The 20,840-nt window shown below is 40.0% G+C and overlaps 1 protein-coding gene across 4 annotated transcripts in view; it reads right to left on the bottom strand.

Annotated features, from left to right (window-relative positions):
• LOC100668142 (zinc finger protein 420-like) overlaps positions 1-20,840 on the bottom strand; it is a 52,893-nt gene that overhangs the window by 18,704 nt on the left and 13,349 nt on the right. For 2 of the 4 annotated variants that reach the window (XR_010319718.1, XM_064277906.1), the window contains exons 6-8: positions 18,630-18,756; positions 18,032-18,182; positions 16,538-16,832 (exon numbers count right to left, since the gene is read on the bottom strand). Coding sequence is in view for 3 of the 4 variants with exons in the window: in XM_064277906.1 (XP_064133976.1) it covers positions 16,538-16,832; positions 18,032-18,182; positions 18,630-18,756 (573 nt within the window). In the remaining variant the exon portion in view is untranslated. Of the gene's footprint in view, positions 1-4,955; positions 6,946-14,587; positions 16,833-18,031; positions 18,183-18,629; positions 18,757-20,840 lie in introns of those variants that run through there. The other 2 variants (XM_064277907.1, XM_064277905.1) reach the window with 2 other exon arrangements.

Genomic DNA, 20,840 nt, shown 5'->3' with positions numbered 1-20,840 from the left:
ATCAGTAGAAGACAAAACTTAAAATAGCCATAACTAACTTATAGTAATGATAACGATAAGTGAAACACCTGATGAAAATTAACTACACAAGTAATGCAAAGTTAAATAAAGTCAATGTTTTAAAATTTAGACAAAAATATCTCAAAACGTAATGATTAATCTTATTTTCAAAGAACTTCAGTTAAAACAAATAACTATCTTTAGATTTAATACCATATTATCAGGATATCAAGAATATAGCAACATTATCAAGTCTCTAAACATCTGAATAGCAAAAAAAAAATTCAAGGGCAAACGATTTGAATTCCCTAGTTAAAACCACAGACTCTGATGATGCTTCAAAAGAAATAAAGTTGTGAACAAGCTGCCAATTAAAGAAATAATAAAAATAAGATATATTATTATGTGCTTGCTGCCTAATATGAGGCACACCGACACATAAATTTTTAACCCACAGAAACTTTGGCATTTCTGATTTGAAAACACAATTCAAGAAACTCATAATACACTAAGTAGAACTTTTAAACTTTGTTATACATCTCTAAAAACCCTGGTGGCATAGTGGTTAAGTGTTATGGCTGCTAACCAAAGGGTCGGCAGTTCAAATCCGCCAGGCACTCCTTGGGAACTCTATGGGGCAGTTCTACCCTGTTCTGTACTGTCGCTATGAGTCGGAAATCGACTCGACAGCACTGGGTTTGGTTTTTTTATTATACATTTCTAATACTACAATCTTTTAAGTGGAAAAAAATTAATACATTTATTTGTAGACCCAAATATATCCTTTGTGGCATAAAGCAAAATATATTAAATTATAATGAATATCTATCAACTCCATTTAATATCAGTTATGGTTCATCAAAGCCTTTCCTTCCCTCCATAACCCCAGGTGTTTCTCAGCTTTTATTATTCCAGAACAGCTGTTTTAGACTTTTTTTTCCAAATCATCCATTAAAATTAATACCCCAGATATACTGTGTGTCAGTCCATGCACTTATTGTCTTTAAATGGCCACAATTCTGTGTAATATCCAGGGAATTTATGGTCCCCCAAACCCTATTATTGTTTCAAACTTCCATTGCTTCGGAGTAATTCTGGCCTTATTTACTCTTCAGTCAGTTAGACCAGAGGTTCTCAGACTTTATTGCACAAGAAATCACATGTGGACCTCGTTCAAATGCAGACTCTGATTCTGTAGTTAGATCTGGGGTGGGGCCCTTGAATCTGCATTTCTGATAGCACGTGCTGGTGCTACTGGTCCAAGGACCACACTTGGAATCGTGAGGCATTACATGGCAAGTAGAATCATAACCATCTAATTATTTTATTAATGGGGGAGACATTTTCCTCATGGTGCCAAAATACATGGTGCACAAATGTTTTCTTTATGGGTAAGCTGACATCCGTACGTGACACCAATGAGTAGCAAGCAAGGTGGACCTCCAGACCACACCATGGTCGCTCACCTGCACATTCTTTATCAATGTGAAGATGAAGAACTTAGTGGAGACGGACCCATACAAGAGGTAGGAAAAATGCGCCTCCACAAGTATATTTCTCTCTTTTTCCCCCTGGATTAATCTGCTCACTGTAAAATATTTGTAAGGGCTTCCAGGCTGGGATTAGCAGGATGTACATGGGACAATTTTTTACCTTCCTTGCAGTAAATCAGAAAGTGCTGCCGGGAGGGAAGGGCATTTGAAATTAACAAAGACAAGAAAGATTTAAGAATTCGAATGAAGAGTGGGTTTCAGGCATTAAGTTCGCTAAGGAGAGATGAGACCCACTGGAGGCAGCAAGGTAAACTAGCTGGGAAGGAAGGAAGTAATGGTACAAGTAGCTATGCCACATCCTTTACTTGGAGATGAGTCTCATGAACCACTAAGTCCTCACATATCCAGAAAAAAGAAAAAGACCTTTAGTTTCTAAATCCGGTCCCTTATGACTTGTTTGCGATTTCCTTCCATCTTTATATAACTACTGTGAATAGTGCTGTAATGAACATTGGTGTACAAGTCTCTGATTGTCTGCTTTCAAGTCTTTTGGGTATATACCTAGAAGTGGAATTGCTGGATCATATAGAAGATGAATTTATAGGTTTCTGAGGAACTGCCATTTTTCCACGCCAGCTGAACCATTTTACTATCACACCACCAATGGGGAAAGGTTCCAATTTCCCACATTCTCACCAACATTATTATTATCTTAGTCATCCTAGTGGGAGTGAAATGGTATCTCATTGTGGTTTTGATTTGTATCACTCAGATAACTATGAAGATTTCTTAAAATATGTAAAAGCATCATCGTACTCAGTTTCTCAGAACTATCTTCATATGGTATCATTTGCATCCACTGGGATGATTCTACTGTATTCGTATGCTTTTTTTCCGCCCTACTCATGAGCTCTGTGAGACAAATACATTACAAACACGAAATGCTCAATGCTCCCTTGGTTCGAAAAAAGCACTGAGCATTGGCCGTGTTACTTGCTTTGCTTGAAAAATTCATGTATATTTTTTATTGCTATTTTGTTTTAGGTTTTCCCAGATATGCAATTAATGAGATTAATCACTGGTTTTTCTCTTGCTGTTGTCTTCCTGTTGCAATTATTGCAATGTTGTCTTTTATAGTTTTTTGATATCGTGATCAAAATACCCTTGAAAATTCACAGATAAATGTCTTCTTTTTGAGTGCGTGCAAATCATTTTTCATGAAACCAAATAACTTTCCTGAGATTTGAAAATTTGGCAACATGGTCCCTGTGGGATGTAAGTTCAGTTGATGGCTAATTCCTTCTCTATCATACATATTGATGAACCAAGTGTGTGGAAACTCATGACTTATGGAACTTATAAACAGATGCATGCATTTTATTACTATACAGGCATTTAAAAATAACATGAATATACTTGAGTTGAGGAAGGTTTCTTGATCAGATGTCAAGGATGTTGAACCGAAGATGTTTGCTTTGGGTGCAAAATTGGGTTGAGAGTCTAGGTCTTCCAGCTAATCGTGGCAGCACAAAATTGATACACAGAAGTGAAGGGATAGTTAAGAAGATATATTATCAATATACTGGGTTCAACCTAAAGGCACTTCTGTAATGTCTGTTCGTCGTTAACATACTGGTGCTTCTGCCTCTCTCCTACCAGACACTTCCTTGATGGGGAACCAGGAAATCACAGGATTTCCAGTATTTCTCCCCCTGGGGCCTTCTTAGAAGAGGCCATTCTTTGGGGATCTTCTTGTTCACATACCTAACCACTGTGCCTGGGAACCCACTTATCCTCCTGGTTATCTTCTTAGATTGTCATCTCCACATGAATGTGTACTTCTCCAACCTGTCCTTTCTGACATTTGTTTCACCCCCACTGTCTTAGTCACCTAGTGCTGCTGTAAAAGAAATAACACAAGTCAATGAATTTAACACAGAGAAATTTATTTTCTCACAGTCTAGGAGGCTACAAGTCCAGATTCAGGGTATTAGCTGCAGGGGAAAGCTTTCTCTCTCTGTCGGCTCTGGAGGAAGGTCCTTGTTATCAATCTTCCCTTGGTCTGGACATTCTCAGCAGAAGAACCTCTGGTCCAAAGGACATACTCTGTTCGTGGCACTGCTGTCTTGGTGGTATGAGGTCACTGTCTGCTTACTTCTTTGTTTTATATCCCAAAGAGATTGGCTCAAGACAAAATCCAATCTTGTACATTGAGTCCTACCTCATTAACATAATTACCACCTATCCCACCTCATTAACCTTATAGAGTAGGTTTTACAACACATAGGAAAATCCCATCAGATGACAAATGGTGGACAATCACACTATAATGGGAATCATGACCTAGCGAAATTGATATACATTATTTTTGGGAAGACACCATTCAATCCATGACATTCCACCCTTTCACCCCCCAAAATTCACATCCTTGCCACATGTAAAACAAATTTTAGGTCCCTGCACGGCCCCCACCCCTGCTCCATCGCCCCCAATCCGTGCTGAAAACGTTATTTCTCCCCTCCACTCCTGCTGGATCTACCCTCCTGTACTATAGCTGAGTGACCGACCCTCACCCAAGGTGGTGAGAAGTATACCCACAGGCAAGCAAACAATGAAACATACCCAGCCTCCCTGCCCAGAAATAAACAAAACAGAGAAGCAGGATGAAACAATGAAATCTACGACTGATAAATGAAGAGAATAATTCCTGAATGTTGCAGACACAGCAGATATCAAAACATATTAAAAAAAAAAAAAAGGATGGCTCTAGAAAGGGAACCAAAATAAAACATCAGACGACTTTCTGATAGAAGGCACAGAACTACCTGATGGGGAATTCAGAACTCCAATATTCAGGTTTTTCCAACAGATGAAAGAAAATGCAGACAAAAATAAGGAAAAAATAGACAAAATCATGGAAAAGACAAAATAATTGAAGAAATCAGGAAGATAACACAGAAACAAAATGTCAAAATAAACAACTGGAAATCTTTCAAAAACAGCATTTAGAAACCCAAAAGATAAACAGCAAGATTTAAGAAATGGACAGTGCAATAGAAGGTTTTAGGAGAAATGTGGAACAACGGAAGACAGGATGACCAAAATTGAACACAAATCTTTGGATACCAGTTTGAGGAAAAATCAGAGAAAAGAATGAAGAAAAATGAAGAAACCTTGAGAACTATGTGGGATACAATCAAAAGCAAAAATCTGCATGGGATCTGAGTTCCAGAACAGGGGGAGAAATCATACAACCACCTGAATCTTGCGGGTAAGACAGCATCAGCCAGATAGTAACCTACACAATGAAGTCTCAAGGATAAAAGAAAACCTATTCTCTAATGGGATTTTACCCACAGCTATAGGGATGCTGTGAGTCAGAATTGACTTGATGGCAATGGGTTTTGTTTTCCATAGGGGTTAGGATTTACAACACATATTTTTTAAAAAAAAAAAAAAAAACCCAAATCTGTTGCCATTGGGTCAATTCTGACTAATAGTGACCTTACAGGACAGAGTAGAACGGCCCTATTGGGTTTCAAGCAACGGCCAGTGATTTCGAACTGCTGACCTTTTTGATTAGCAGTCTAAGCACGGTGCCACCAGGGCTCCAGCACATATTTTGCAGGGACACAATTCAATCCACAACATTCCACCCTCTGGCCCCCCAAAACTCATGTCCATGCCATATCCAAAACACATTCACCCCATCACCCCATCCCAAAAGTATTAAATCAGCTCCAATACCAAAATCTCATCTTCTGAATCATCTAAACCAAATATCGGTGGGACCTCAGGTGTATTCCATCCTGAGACAAAATTCCTTTTGACCTGTGACTCTGTGAAATCTAGAATACAAATGATCTAATTCCAAAGTGCTACAGTGGAACAGGCACAAGGTAGATATTTTCATTACAAATATGAGAAATTGGAGGAAAAGAAGGGATATCGGGCACCAAATGAGAACAAAACCCAGCAGAACAAATTTTATTCATTCTCGTAGCTTGAAAATAATCCTCTGTTCTTTGAGATCATCTGGGCATTAGCTCCACCCTACAGACTCTGAGTGTTGGCCATGCTCTCTGAATTCAGGGTGGTGGCCCGAATTGGGTTGTGTCTTGAGCCAATTTCTTTTGGGAAACAAAAGATAGAAGTGAGCAGAGAGACAAAGGAACCTCAAAGCATCAAGAAAGCAGTGCCAGGAGCAGAGCATGTCTTTTGTACCTGGGGTTCCTGCACAGAGAAGCTCCTAGTCTAGGGAAAGATTGATGAGAAGGACCTTCCTCCAGAGCCGACAGAGAGAGAAAGCCTTCCCCTGCAGCTGACGCCCTGAATTTGGACTGCTAGCCTACTTTACTGCGAGAAAATTAATTTTTCTTGGTTAAAGGCATCCACTTGTGGTATTTCTGTTACAGCAGCACTAGACAACTAAGTACTGACCATTCTGACCAGGGACGCAATAGCTGGTCCCGCAGTGAATGCGAGAAAACTATAGAATAAAACTCAAATCTTTAAAAAAGGCCAGACTTGACTGAATCTCCGAGACTCTTGCCCTGAGATATTCTTTAAATACGGAACTCAAACCACTGCCAGAGGTCACCTTTCAGGCAAATGACAGATTGGCCCATAAAATAAATAGTATCACCGGAGAGTACTGTCCTCCTCAAGATAAACGGATGAAACCAAATGGTAAACATTTACCCTAGACCAAAGATGAGAAGGCAAGGAGAGACAGGGAAGGCAGATTAACGGAAACATAACAACCAAAATGGAAATGACGAGAACACTGATGTATTGTGAAGAACATAACCAATGTCACTGAACAATACTCATGAAACCAAACCAAGCACATTTCCACTGAGTCAATTCCAACTAATAGCGACCCTAGAGGACAGAGTAAAACTGCCCCATACGGTTTCCAAGGAGCGCCTTGTGGATTCAAACTGCTGACCTTTTGGTTAGCAGCCGCAGCTCTTAACCACTACACCTCCAGGGTGAACAAACAATATGTACAGAAATTGATAAGAACCTAATTTCCTGTGTAAATTTTCACTAAAAATATTAAAAATAAAATAGTAAAAAAGAAAAAAGCAATAACACACACAAAAAGTATGTAAATATGTACGTAGTTATGTACGTACATGGAGTCCCTGGGTGGTGCAATCTGTTGACCGCTTGTCTTATCTAGTGCTGCTGTAACAGAAATACCACAAATGGATACCTTTAACAAACAAAAATTTATTCTCTTACAGCCTAGGACGTCAGAAGTCCAAATTCAGGGTGTCAGGTGCAGGGAAGGCTCTCTGTAGATTCTAGGGCAAGGTCCGTGTTATTGATCTCCCCTTGGTCTAGGAGCTCCTCTGTGCAGGGACCCTGGGTCCAAATGATGGGCTCCCCTCCAGGTTCTTCCTCCTTGGTGGTATGTCTCTCTGTGGTCTTCTCTCTTTTAAATCTCAAAAGGGAATGATTAAAGGTACAACCTAATCTGGTAGATTGGGTTCTGCCTCACTAACATAAGTGCCACAAATCCTACCTCATTAACATCACAGAGGTAGGATTTACAACATATAGGAAAAACCACAGCTGACTATTCTTATCATTATCTTATTGTCATATGAGAGATTATCAATTGATTTGAAAGACTGTGCAGGTTTTGTTATAAAAATTTAAAACAAAATGAAATACCCTCTTTTGTTGACTGTATTTAAACAATCTATACAGAAGTTTATGTTTATGGAATATTGTGCATACAGAGTCCCCATGCACCCCACCTACACCCACACAGTGTTTCTCTCACTATTAACATCTTGCATCCCTGTGGTGTGGGGCACAATTGCTGCAACTGCCAAATCAATGTTGATACATCATCATTAACTAAACTCTACACATCAGGGCTCACTCCTTGTGTTGTACAGTTCTATGGGTTTTAACAAAAGCCTAATTTCATGTTTCCATTGCAATAGCATATGGAATAGTTATACTACCGTAAAAATTCTCTGGGCTCCACCTATTCATTCCTGCTCCCTCTCTCTGAACTCCTGGCAACCAATGATCTTTGTGCTGCCTCGAAGTATTGGGCTTTCCAGAATGTCACACACGTGGAATCACATAGTATGTAGCTTCTGGGGACTGGCCTTTTTCACTTGTTGTTGTTAGGTGTCATCGAGTCTGTTCTGACGCATGGTAACCCTATGCACAACAGAACAAAACACTGCCCGGTCCTCCGCCATTTTTATAATTGTTGCTATGCTGAACCCGTTGTTGTAGCCACTGTGTCAACCCATCCTGTTGAGGGTCTTTGTCTTTTTCACTGACCCTCTACTTCACCAAGCATGATGTCCTTCTCCAGGGACTGATCCCACCTGATAACATGTCCAAGGTATGTGAGACACAGTCTTGCCATCCTTGCTTTTAAGGAGCATTCTGGTTGTACTTCTTCCAAGACAGATTTGTTCATTCTTTTGGCAGTCCATGGTATAGTCAATATTCTTCGCCAACACCACAATTCAAAGGCATCAATTTTTCTTTGGTCTTCCTTATTCATTGTCCGGCTTTCACATGCATATGAGGAGACTGAAAACACCAATGGCTTGGGCCAGGCGCACCTTAGTCCTCAAGGTGGTATCTTTGCTTTTTAATACTTTAAAGAGGTCTTTTGCAGCAGATTTGCCCCCAGGCAATGCATCTTTTGATTTCTTGACTGCTGCTTCCATGGGTGTTAATTGTGGATCCAAGTAAAATGAAATCCTTGACAACTTCAATCTTTTCTCCATTTATCACGATATTGCTCATTGGTCCATGTGAGGATTTTTGTTTTATGTTGAGGTGCAATCCATACTGAAGGCTGTGGTCTTTGATCTTCATTAGTTAAGTGCTTCAAGTCCTCTTCACTTTCAGCAAGCAAGGTTGTGTCATCCACATATCACAGGTTGTTTGGGAGTTTTCCTCCAATCCTGAAGCCCTATTCTTCATACACTCCAGCTTCTCGGATTATTTGCTCAGCATGCAGATTGAATAGGTGTGGTGAAAGGATACAACCCTGATGCACACCTTTCCTGACTTTAGACTGTGCAGTATCCCCTTGTTCTTTTTGAACGACTGCCTCTCGATCCAGGCTTTTTTCACGTAGCAGTATGCATTTAAGGTTCCTCCACGTCTTTTCCTAGCTTGGTAGCTTATTTCTTTTTATCACTGAATAATACTCCATTTTATGGATGGACCACCGTCTGTTTACCCATTGACCTACCGACTACCTTGGCTGCTTCCAGTTTTTTGTAATTATGAATAAAACTACTATAAATATTTGTGTGCAGATTTTTATATGGACATACATATGTGACACACTTGGGTAAATATCATCCAGTGCTGCTGTTGGATCAGAATAGCAGGCGTATGTTTATATTCCTAAGAAACTGCCAGACTGAATTCCAAAGTGGCATTCCCATGCAATACTATTTTTTTTACTACTAGTTTGGCAAAGATCAGAGTTCGGTAATACTCTGTTGGCAATGGTATGGGGAAACAGCCACGTTTATATATTACTAGTAGAATAATAATAGCACAAAATAGCACAGCTCCTACAGAATGCAATCTGGTAGCACCTATCAAAATTTGAAAGGTACACTTTAAAATTCATCCAGTGACCTAACAAAATTTCACTGCTAGGAACTGATTCTACAGTTATTACTCACACATGTACAAGAAGGGCAAGAATGTGGCTAGCGACATTGTCAACAGAAGCGAAAAAAGAAATCATCTTTACTAGAGAGTTGAATAATACATGATGGTCCATCTATAAAATATATACCATTAGCTGTTAGACAGAGAGAGAGGCCAATCCCTACGTGCTATGCAGGTGATTTCTGAGATATATTGACAATAGAAGAAAGCAAGGGACAAAAAATATGTAGTTATCTACTCCTTGAGCAAAAAAGTCATTTGTATTCGTATATGCATACAATATCTCTGGACACACAAGAAAATGATCACAGGGATTCCTCTGGGCAGGATGATTAAGGTCAAGAGTGAGAGACTTTTCACTGTACCCCCTGTACAATTTGAATATATTTTTTATCACGGGTACGTATTTCTTTTTCTAAACATAAAAGACACAATAAAAATGATAATATACATGGAATTAAAAAAAAAAAGGACAGTTCACAGATCAGTTCTCTGCCTTACGCTGTAATTCAGTTTTTTTCTGGTAAAAATACGTATGTGTGTGTATGTGTATATATAGATACACACATATACGATACGGAAACCCTGGTGGCATAGTGGTCAAGTGCTATGGCTGCTAACCAAAGGGTCAGCAGTTTGAATCCACCAGGCGCTCCTTGGAAACTCTATGCGGCAGTTCTACTCTGTCTATAGGGTCGGTATAAGTCGGAATCGACTTGACGGCACTGGGTTGGGGTTATGTATACATACATAAAACACATTAGGAAAATCGACTCGATGGCAGTGGGTTGGGGTGGTTTAAAACACATTAGTTTAACTTTTTTGTGTACAATTTAATGACATCAGTTATATTAATCATACTTTGCAACCGTCACTAATATCTGTTATCAAAGCTTCCATCACCATAAACAGAAGAAACTCAATGCCTGCCATGAGTCTGAGTTGACTGGAACCTACTTTTTTTTTTTTTTTAATGAGGTAGGTTGGTATAGGGGAAGGTCAGGATGATGGAGAATCTGACGGTCACATCAGCATTAGCCAGGGACGCAGGGAAGAGCCTGAAAGACGTACTCATGCTGAACCTTCTACTAGGTGAGCCCCTCTAGCAGAAAAGAAGCTGCATGTGTTCTATTAATTTTACTGTGTCCTCTATAATTTGCCTTGCTTCTTGAATCTGAATCTGTTCTCTAACTCAGGAGTCAACATACTACACAACTCCAGGCCAAATCTGCCCAACAGCTGCTTTTGTAAATACCTTGCTCTCGGAACATGGTCACGACCACTCACAGACATACTGTCTACAGATGCTTTGGAGTTACAACTGCAGAGTTAGGTGTCTGCAAAGGTGAATATATGGCGTGCAAAGCCTAATATGTTTACTATCTAGCCCTTAGCAAAAACGTATGCTGAACCCTGCTCAAAACACTATCTCAAATGGGATATAATGTCTACCACAGAACGAAAACAGATTGTCAGGCACACAGAATAACGCACCCACAAGACAAACAGACACAGACATAAAACCCCTAGGCTTCCCATGGTCATGAAGAAAAAAAAGGCAGAAACAGGAAACAATAACAAATGACGTTGTGGATCTGAAAGCAACCAGCTAGAAATTCTATACTTAAACATTTAGTTACAAAATGAGAGGGGGTAGATGGGTTTAATAACATTGATTTATAACGAGACAGCATTATCGGTGCTGTACTAGGTGCCAAGGAAAACTACCAGGATAGTACAGAAAAAGGGCAGTTGAGGTGGTGATAGAAGGTTCCTAGAAGTTGTAGCCTTACAGACAAGTCTTGATGTAAAATTAAAGAAACAGAGAAAGAAGTGCATTTTAGACAGCTAAGGTGGAAATTTAGGTGATAATCAGGAAAGGGATGTAATTAGATGCTGAGCTTGAAAACCAACATTCCACTGGCAGCAGTCAAGTGGCTAAAGGATATGAGTACGACAAGATAAACCATTTCGAGCCTACCATAATGATTACAGGATGTTTGGGGCTTAAGTCCAGGAAAGTGATCTGTGCTGCAGATGTGGACATGTGGGAGTTGGTTGGGTTGGTGGTTGAAGCCAAGAACTTGGGTAGCTGTACCATCATTTCAAAGAAGGTTAAACATGAAGACCATGAAAAGAGCAGAAAATAGCCAGAAGAGGACTCAATTAGGTTGGAGAAATCTGACACTAAGCGCAAACAGGAGACAGGAGATACTGAAAATGCCAGAGACAGAGTAAATGATTGATGGTATGTTGGATCAGAAAAGAAGGGAAAGGACCCAGAGCTGATGAAGACAGCCCAATTTTTCATTGACAGAGTGTGGAGGTGTGGATGGGTGTGGGAGCAGAAACTTTTGTAAAGAGAGGCAGGAAACTGAAAAACTCTGCCTGATTGCCTCTAAATGTATTCACTTATTTTCTCATTCGCTCATTAAAAATTATTTATTGAGTCCTTACTATGTACAGACATCAGGTGCACAGACATCATCAGCCTTGGTCACCCCATTTTCCAACCCTCGCTAAAATTCCAACAGTTATGTAATACAGTTGTTTAGACATCAGTTTTAACATCAGATGGAACTTAATGGCTTAAACTATCTATGCCAAGGAGACTAAAAAACGCCACCTCACAGGCCAATTGTGTCATGTGGAAATTGCAGATTCCTGTCCTTGTTTAGTTCTGACTCTAGCCACTCACACAGGATTCTCCCTCTGACTCTAGCCATCCAGAGCTAGGCCAGATCCCACAAGTTCAAAGGACAATGTCCTTCAGATGGCCAAAGAGGCAGACGCCAACTGCAAGTTTAGAAGACTAAATGACTCCTAACTTCTTATCTGCTGACTGAAAGTCTGGGGGTCCCCTTTAACCTCCTGAAAAGATGAGCCACAAGACCAAGGGTCCCCAGGTCTCTTTGTTGAGACTTCACTCATTTTAGTAGTTCACTGGAATGACTCACAGAATTCACAAAAAAGCCATCATTACAATAATGGCTTAAATAAAACCAAAAAGGACACAAATGAAAAGATGCACGGGGTGAGGTCTGGGAGGGTCCCAGTGCCGAAGTGCCATGTCTCCAGGATGTATTACCCTCCATATGGATGGCTGTTTCTCACCATCTGCCAAGCTCCCCTTAGCCTCCAACTTCTACGCTTTGACAGGCCAGTCCTGCATGAAAGCTAAATTATACCTCAAGATGTTAACATCAGACAACCAGGTGTTCCCCCTGATCCAACCTGCTCTCACCCATCAGCCTCAGCTGCAGTCCAACTCACAGGAACCTGGAACAAAGGCCAAATTGCTGTCTGCAATGTGGTTCACCACCTGACAGTTAGCAGTTCTGAAACTGCTTTATATATATGCTCAGATTCAATAAATGTTGTAGTGTGGATAACAAGAGCCAAGGGTATTATTATTAGAGAAAGCAGGAACATATAAACTAAGGGAAAAGGCTAAAATGAACCCTGTGCTGATGGGCTGGAATCAGAAATATGGGTATGATCTCATAGTTTTTAAAACATATACAGATACTTACAGAAATAGGTATAAATATGTGCCTTTGCATGTATAAACTCACACACATATATTTCTTATCTCTTTCCAGTTTGGGAAACCCTGGTGGCATAGTGGTTAAGTGCTATGGCTGCTAACCAAAGAGTTGGCAGTTCGACTCTGCCACGTGCTCCTTGGAAACTCTATGGGGCAGTTCTACTCTGTACTATAGGGTCACTATGAATCAGAATCGACTCGATGGCACTGGGTTTGGCTTTTTGGTTTCCAGTTTGAGGGTCTGGTACCAATATACATATATAATTCCCAAATCTTTGTTTCTAAAAATCATTTTCTAATAAAAGGAACCAGGCTTTCTTGGAGAAAAATCTGATGTCAGGGCTCAGACATGAAAGGGACAAGATGATCCCTGATCACTGGCAGAAAGGAATGTTCAAACAATACTGAGAGCATGTCAAATGAATACAGAAACCTACTTAAGGCAGCTCCTAATAACCAAGTCTGGGACAATATGAGCAAGAAAAGAAAAAAAAGAAGTAATATGGATGAGCCTATATGGGCCATTCCTGGCTTATGAATGTACAACCTGTAGTTACAAACCAATGCCTGTAAAACGTATTACAAATTAAGACCCCCTTCCTGTAGAAATTCAAGCCCAGTATCCCCTGACCACTGACAGTGCAGTGTTCGCACACAGCTCACTCTGACTGCTTGGAGCTGGGCAGAGGCCAATGCCCCCTCCAATGTCGTCATGGAGCTGCGCATGTACAAGGTCCATGATCCACGCTTCCCTGTCCCCTCCACCCACCCTCCTGAAATGTGGTGTCTTGTATGCACAGTGCCCATGTCGTTAGCTTTCTGGATTCCAAAGTCAGGAGTATGGGAGGCACACCAAGGCGGAATCTAATGAAGCAGCAAAGATTATAATAACAAAGGGGTGCTACTTTGCAACAGGTATCAAAACTTTCATTTCTGTATCATTATGTTAGTGCTGTCTTAATATATCTGCAAGCGTTTAATGATTTTTATGCATAGAAACCTACACTATATAGTATATATTAGGACAAACGTTTCACCAACCTATGTTAGATATGAACCATACCTATCCGTTACAACTTGTGTACAAATGCAATGTAAAGATAGATTTAGGAATGGAACTTGTTACTAATTCACGGGCCGCCTGTACTGTTACAAATAATTTAATAAATAACTAAAGGGAAGAGAAAGGAAAGGGAAACTATTTCTGGCAGAATTCCAATTGATGAACATAGAGGAAATGAATGGGACAGAAAATGTTCAGTAAACAGCACACTGATAATAATACTAAGTAAAAATGATCAATGGATACTAAAATTAGTAGCCCAAAATATGATGAAAAACAGAATATTTACACAGTCTGAAAGTACTGCCCTATGAGAAACTTAATAATTACAAAGGGTAAAAAAGTTACTTTTACGATAGGAACAAATGGAAGGAAAAGCATTAAATAGGAAAACGGAACACTCTTAAACCAAACACAAGTGTTTCTAATTGTATGCAATGTTAACATTGATAAAATCATTAAAAAAATATAAAATCACATTTGTTCAAGGCTATTCACTACAGCCTTATTTGTAATAGCCTAAAGCTCTCAGAAAGGTAAAATTTAGCTTGAACTGAGAAAGAAACAAACACTGATGAGGACAGCCTCACTTACAATGAAACTGTCATTTCTCCCAAAGGGACAAAGTAGCTCTAATGACGCCTTCTTTGAGTTAGCATTGCTCCCTTACTCGCTGAGAAACTTCGTTCTGTAATCGTAGACTTTTGGAAATCTGCCATTTGAAGTTACAGCAGTAAGGATGAAACATACCACTTCTGACACAGAGTAATCTCTCCAATGTGAGTTTTTATATGTGAAGTGAGATGTGAGAAACTACTAAAGACTTTCCTACACTCCTCACATTCATAAGGCCTTGCTCCACTGTGAATTCTTCTATGTGTATTGAGATGTGGGTATCGTCTGAAGACTTTCCCATATTCCTTACATTCATAAGGTCTGTCTCCAATGAGTTCTTATATGATGAGTAAGGGCTGAAGACTGACTGAAGACTTTCCCACATTCCTTACATTCATAAGGTTTCTCTCCAGTGTGAGTTCTTATATGATGAGTGAGGCCTGAGGACCGACTAAAGGCTTTCCCACATTGCTTACATTCGTAAGGCCTCTCTCCAGTGTGAGTTCTTATATGATGAGTCAGGGATGAGGACTGACTAAAGGCTTTCCCACACTGCTTACATTCATAAGGCCTCTCTCCAGTGTGAGTTCTTATATGATAAATGAGGGATAAGGAACGACAAAAGGCTTTCCCACATTCCTTACATTCATAAGGCCTCTCTCCAGTGTGAGTCCTTATGTGTTCAGAGAGGCAAGAGGAAGTACTAAAGGTTTTCCCACATTCCTTACATTCATAAGGTCGCTCTCCACTGTGAATTCTTCTATGTGTATTGAGGGCTGAGGACTGACTAAAGGCTTTCCCACATTCCTTACATTCATAAGGCCTCTCTCCAGTATGAGTTCGTATATGAAGAGTGAGGGATGTGGAACAACTAAGGGCTTTCCCACATTCCTTACATTCATAAGGCCTCTCTCCAGTGTGACTCCTTATGTGGTCAGAGAGGCGAACAGAACTACTAAAGGTTTTCCCACATTCCTTACATTCATAAGGTCTCTCTCCACTGTGAATTCTACTATGTCTAGTAAGATGTGAGGCTCGCTGAAAGACTTTCCCACATTCCTTACATTCATAAGGCCTCTCTCCAGTGTGACTTCTTATATGATGAATGAGGGATGACGAACAAGTATAGGCTTTCCCACATTCCTTACATTCATAAGGCCTCTCTCCAGAGTGACTTCTTATATGATGAATGAGGGATGAGGAACAACTATAGGCTTTCCCACATTCCTTACATTCATAAGGTCTCTCCCCATTGTGAATTCTTCTATGTGTAGTGAGGTGTGAAGGGTGCCTAAAGATTTTGCCACGTTCTTTACAATCATAAGGCATTTCTCCACTGTGAATTCTTCTGTGTTTATTGAGAGCTGAGGAATTATTATAGGCTTTCCCACATTCCTCACATTTATAAGGCCTTTGCCCACTGTGAATTTTCACATGTTGAGAGAGATGTGAGGAACACCTAAAGGCTTTTCCACATTCTTTACATTTATAAGGCCTCACTCCACTGTGAGTTCTTGTATGTTGACTAAGGGATGAGCTCTGACTAAAAGCTTTCCCACATTCCTTACATTCATAAGGCCTCTCTCCACTGTGAGTTCTTTTATGCCTAGTGAGGTGTGAGAAACGACTAAAGGTTTTCCCACATTCATTACATTCATAAGGCCTCTCTCCACTGTGAGTTCTTTTATGCATAGTGAGGTGTGAGAAACGACTAAAGGCTTTTCCACATTCCTTACATTCATAAGGCCTCTCTCCACTGTGAATTCTTTTATGCATAGTGAGGTGTGACAAACGACTAAAGGCTTTCCCACATTCTGTACATTCATAAGGCCTCTCTCCACTGTGAGTTCTTATATGTTGAGTCAGGGATGAGGCAACACTAAAGGCTTTCCCACATTCCTTACATTCGTAAGACTTATCTCTGTTATGAATTTTCATATGTAAAACGAGGGATAAAGAATCACTATACATTTTACAACATTCTTTACATTCATGCTTATGACGTTTTACATGTGTCCGAAAGGATGAGAAACTAGGGAAATCTACCCCACATTCGTTACATTCATAGCATTTCTCACCAGTGAGCGTCATCATAGGATTCTTAAGGGTTAAGATACAAATGAAGTCCTTCCCACATACCTTACATTTACGGGGTTTCTTTCCATTAAGAGTTCTCATAGGAGTGGTTAACTGAGACGAACTAGTACAGGCTTCTGCACATTCCTTACACTGACAGGTATTGTATCCAGTGTGAGATCTGCCATGGTGTTTATATGATGGGTGCTCCATGAAGGCTTTTCCACACTCACAGCATTCAATAGGATTTGGTTCTCCAAGATGTCTTTTTAGCACAGTAAGACATGGAATCCCTCTGACGGTTTTCCAACATTGATTGTCTTCGTTACTTTCACAGAGGTTCTCTACTGTAAGACTTCTGTTAAAAACAGGCAAGATGCTGTTGGAAATAAATTTCTTCCCATTTCACCACTACCAAATACAGTGAACGTGCATGGTTTTTGCCCTGATGTGTCTCCTGTTTCATGTGTTAAATCATTCAGCAGAGATACTAACATTACTGTCACTGTTTTTCTAAAATATAAGGCTTTCTGATAATTGTATCCAAGTAAAATGTTTCAAATACTTGCTATCTGACACGTATTTATGAAAATGTTGTATCCTGAAAATTCTCTGAACACAATTTTACAGCTAAGTTTATATATATATGAATAAACACACAAATATAAATGTAAATATACACATGTGTGCTTATATATACACACCCACACCATCTCCTCACTTATCAACATGATTAGATTCCAATGACCACGTGGTTATGCAAATTCAGCATTATGTAGAAATAAAGAATGGCCATATCAGATCAAGAAATGGAGGACCACGGTATTCCATGACTGCAAAAATTATATAATTAAACAGTTGCCAAATTACATCATTAGGTAACTCCCAAATTACATCATAACACAACTGCAAAACACGGTGAATCATGGCCCAACCAAGGTGACACATAACCTTAATCATCGCAGCCAGTGTTATACTTGCCTTGCACAGTGGCATTTGTTTAATGCCAGATTGAAGTTGTTAAAATGCAGAAAATAGATGTTTTTTACTACTGTCATAAGTGTGAAATGCCGGATAAAGAGACAGTTAGGAGATGATGCATATATCAGTAAACATCAGGCCTTTGAACCAGTTTGTAACAGTTCAGCAACTTTCGATGTACACGAGGGCAGTGTATCCATTCCATGGGAAGAAAATCTGTTGCTATGATCTAATCTCCTGCATGGATGCTGAAAGTTTCAGGAGCCTGACGCAGGGCAATGGATTATTTGTAGGACTGTGGAGAGTGACACATGTCCAAAGCGATGTAGTTGGTCATCATCTTTGAGTGGGGCCCCACTGATTGTTTCCTACTCAAGTCAACATCTGACCAGCAACAGATTTGATTGCTATGCAACACCTATGCTTCCCTCATTTACACTGGCAACTACTGAAACATTATGAATTGGTTTCGTGTCTTGGTAAATATATGTAAATATGCATATGTGTATTTTAACATCAGGACAACTTACAACTTTCTTCTGTGGCACTGCTCTTTCTTGTTTGAATGATACTCACCTCAAAAGTCTACCCTGGTTTTTACGCTGATCTTTACTGTCATGTAATTCAGAGATTTCTCCAAACATGGAGGAACAGGTGTTATTCTTCATGAGTCGCACCGTTATATGTTCCCTGGATAACTTTTCTCCCTCATGACGGTTTCGAGAGTCTGACCCAATAATCAAAGTTGAGGTTCACAATGTGAAAAAAAGAAAGAAATTATTAGGGGGAAAAAGGCTGCTATGAATAAAGAAAGACTCAGCCACATTTTTTTTGTTTTTATTATATTTTAGGTGAACATTTACAACTTAAGTCAATCTCTGCAAGGTCCCAAACCACAAATCTCAGTGCCTCAAAATGACCCCTGAAACCAATGTTTACATGTACAAAACTTAAGTGCCTCAGGGCTTCTAATCACACAAAAAATGAAAACTTACTTTAATACGCAGAGCTTCACATTCACGGGGAAACCCAGGATTTGTGAGCTCCACAGATCAAGGAACCACACCTGTTTTACTTAACAATTTATTCCCATTCCTCAGCCCAAATATGGGAACTAAGTCAAACATTTTTGTTTACTAAAGGAATAAATTAAACAGACAAAGGCTGTTCTTACCTACTGAGGCCAGGTTTCTGGAGGTTTCCATCATCACATCTACGTAGAGTTGTCTCTGAGAAACATCCAGCAATGCCCACTCTTCCTGGCTAAAGATCACGGCCACATCCTCAATGACCACTGAGTCCTAAAACATCCCACACATTCTGGATCAGCAAGGTATCATGTTCTCATTGTGTACAAGAACGAAGGGTGAGGCTGACAGTCCTGGGGAACTGAGAATTCATAGGGATTTGACAAGTTTTTGTCTTCTATCTGAGACTACTCAAGTAAACAGGAGAATCCAAGTCTCCCTACAATTCTCACAAAAACCTGATGCAACTGTACACCAATTACATATTAGTGACTGCCCCTTCAACAAACACAAACTCGTACAACCTCACACAAACACATTCTAACGTTGTAAGACAACAAAGAGCACTACCTCTACAGAAACAAGAGCATGACCTCGTGTTTGCTGACTTAGGTTACAACTTCCACTTTGTAATGACTGCACAAATCGATAAATGTAATCAATGTGACCAAGTTACACATGTAAACATTGCTGAATTTGCAAATACTTTGTTATATGTAATTTTTACTGCAAAAAAACTTCCTAAGTTTAAAAGTAGATGGTTTAACTATTAAATTGTCCACGAAGCCTAGGAAACAGAGACTTACACGCCAGCCCTCTAGAGGTCCCACTGCAGAATTCTCTCACATCTGCAGCCCCTGGAATGCACACAACCACGACTACCTGAACCCTGACCACTGGAATCCCCTGGTTTCAAAGACTGACTTCTGTGACATAACACCAACCAGTTGGCTTCCTCACGGAATGAGGAGAGAAATAGCTGGTAAATTGCTCTTTGGGTGCTAAACCAGAGCAGCTTTAGAGTACTAAGACTCCTCTTGCCAGCGAAGTGTGAAGTGAGCTGAGTATGTCATCTCTAATCAGTCCTGGTATGATGGGGCCACAACAAACTCTGAGCTACAGCCAAAATCCAAAAGTCTGCTCTACTGCAGTGGGCCACGTTACGTATTTTGAAAGTCATTAAAATCCCTAATATTCATCATACAATCGAGTAATAAAATATCCCATATTGAGCAACTATAGTTTGTGAAAAGTTTGCAAAAATTATCAACACACTGGCTCATTTAAAAAAAATTTTTTTATTGTGCTTTAAGTGAAGATTTACAAATCAAGTCAGACTCTCATACAAAAATTTATAAACACCTTATATACATTAGTTATTGCTCTCCCCCTAATGAGACAGCACACTCCTTCCCTCCACTCTCTCTTTTCATGTCCATTTGGCCAGCTTCTGACTCCCTCTACCCTCTCATCTCCTCTTCAGACAGGAGATGCCCATATAGTCTCATGTGTCTCCTTGATCCAAGAAGCTCATTCTTCACCAGTATCATTTTCTATCCTATAGTCCAGTCCAATCCCCGTCTGAAGAGTTGGCTTTGGGAATGGTTCCTGTCTTGGGCTAACAGAAGGTCTGGGGACCATGACCTCTGGGGTCCTTCCAGTCTCAGTCAGACCATTAAGTCTGGTCTTTTTACAAGAATTTGGGGTCTGCATCCCACTGCTCTGCTGCTCCCTTAGGGGTTCTCTGCAGCATTCCCTGTCAGGGCAGTCTGGTTGTAGCCACGTACCATCTAATTCCATGTAGTTCTTCTGGTCTCAGGATGATGTAGTCTCTGGTTTATGTGGCCCTTTCTGTCTCTTGGGCTCATAATTACCTTGTGTTTTTGGTGTTCTTTATTCTCCTTTGCTCCAGGTGGGTTGAGACCAACTGATGCATCTTAGATGGCTACTTGCTAGCGTTTAAGACCCCAGACGCCACTCTCCAAAGTGGGATGCAAAATGTTTTTTTAATAGATTTTACTATGCCAATTGACTTAGATGTCCCCTGAAACCATGGTCCCCAGACCCCTGCCCCTGCTACACTGGCTTTCAAAGCGTTCAGTTTATTCGGGAAACTTCTTTGGTTTTGGTTTAGCCCAGTTGTGCTGACCTCTCCTGTATTGTGTTGTCTTTTTCTTCAACTAAAATAGTTCTTATGTACTATCTAATTAGTGAAAACCACTCTCCCTCCCTACCTCCTCCCCCCTCTCATAACCACCAAAGAATATTTTCTTCTCTGTTTAAACTATTTCTTGAGTTCTTATAATAGCAGTCTTATACAATATTTGTCCTCTTGCAACTGACTAATTTCACTCCCC

This window comes from Loxodonta africana, chromosome X (genome assembly GCF_030014295.1).
Source record: "Loxodonta africana isolate mLoxAfr1 chromosome X, mLoxAfr1.hap2, whole genome shotgun sequence".
Lineage (NCBI taxonomy): Eukaryota > Metazoa > Chordata > Mammalia > Proboscidea > Elephantidae > Loxodonta > Loxodonta africana.
This window is presented reverse-complemented; position numbering and strand designations above follow the sequence as displayed.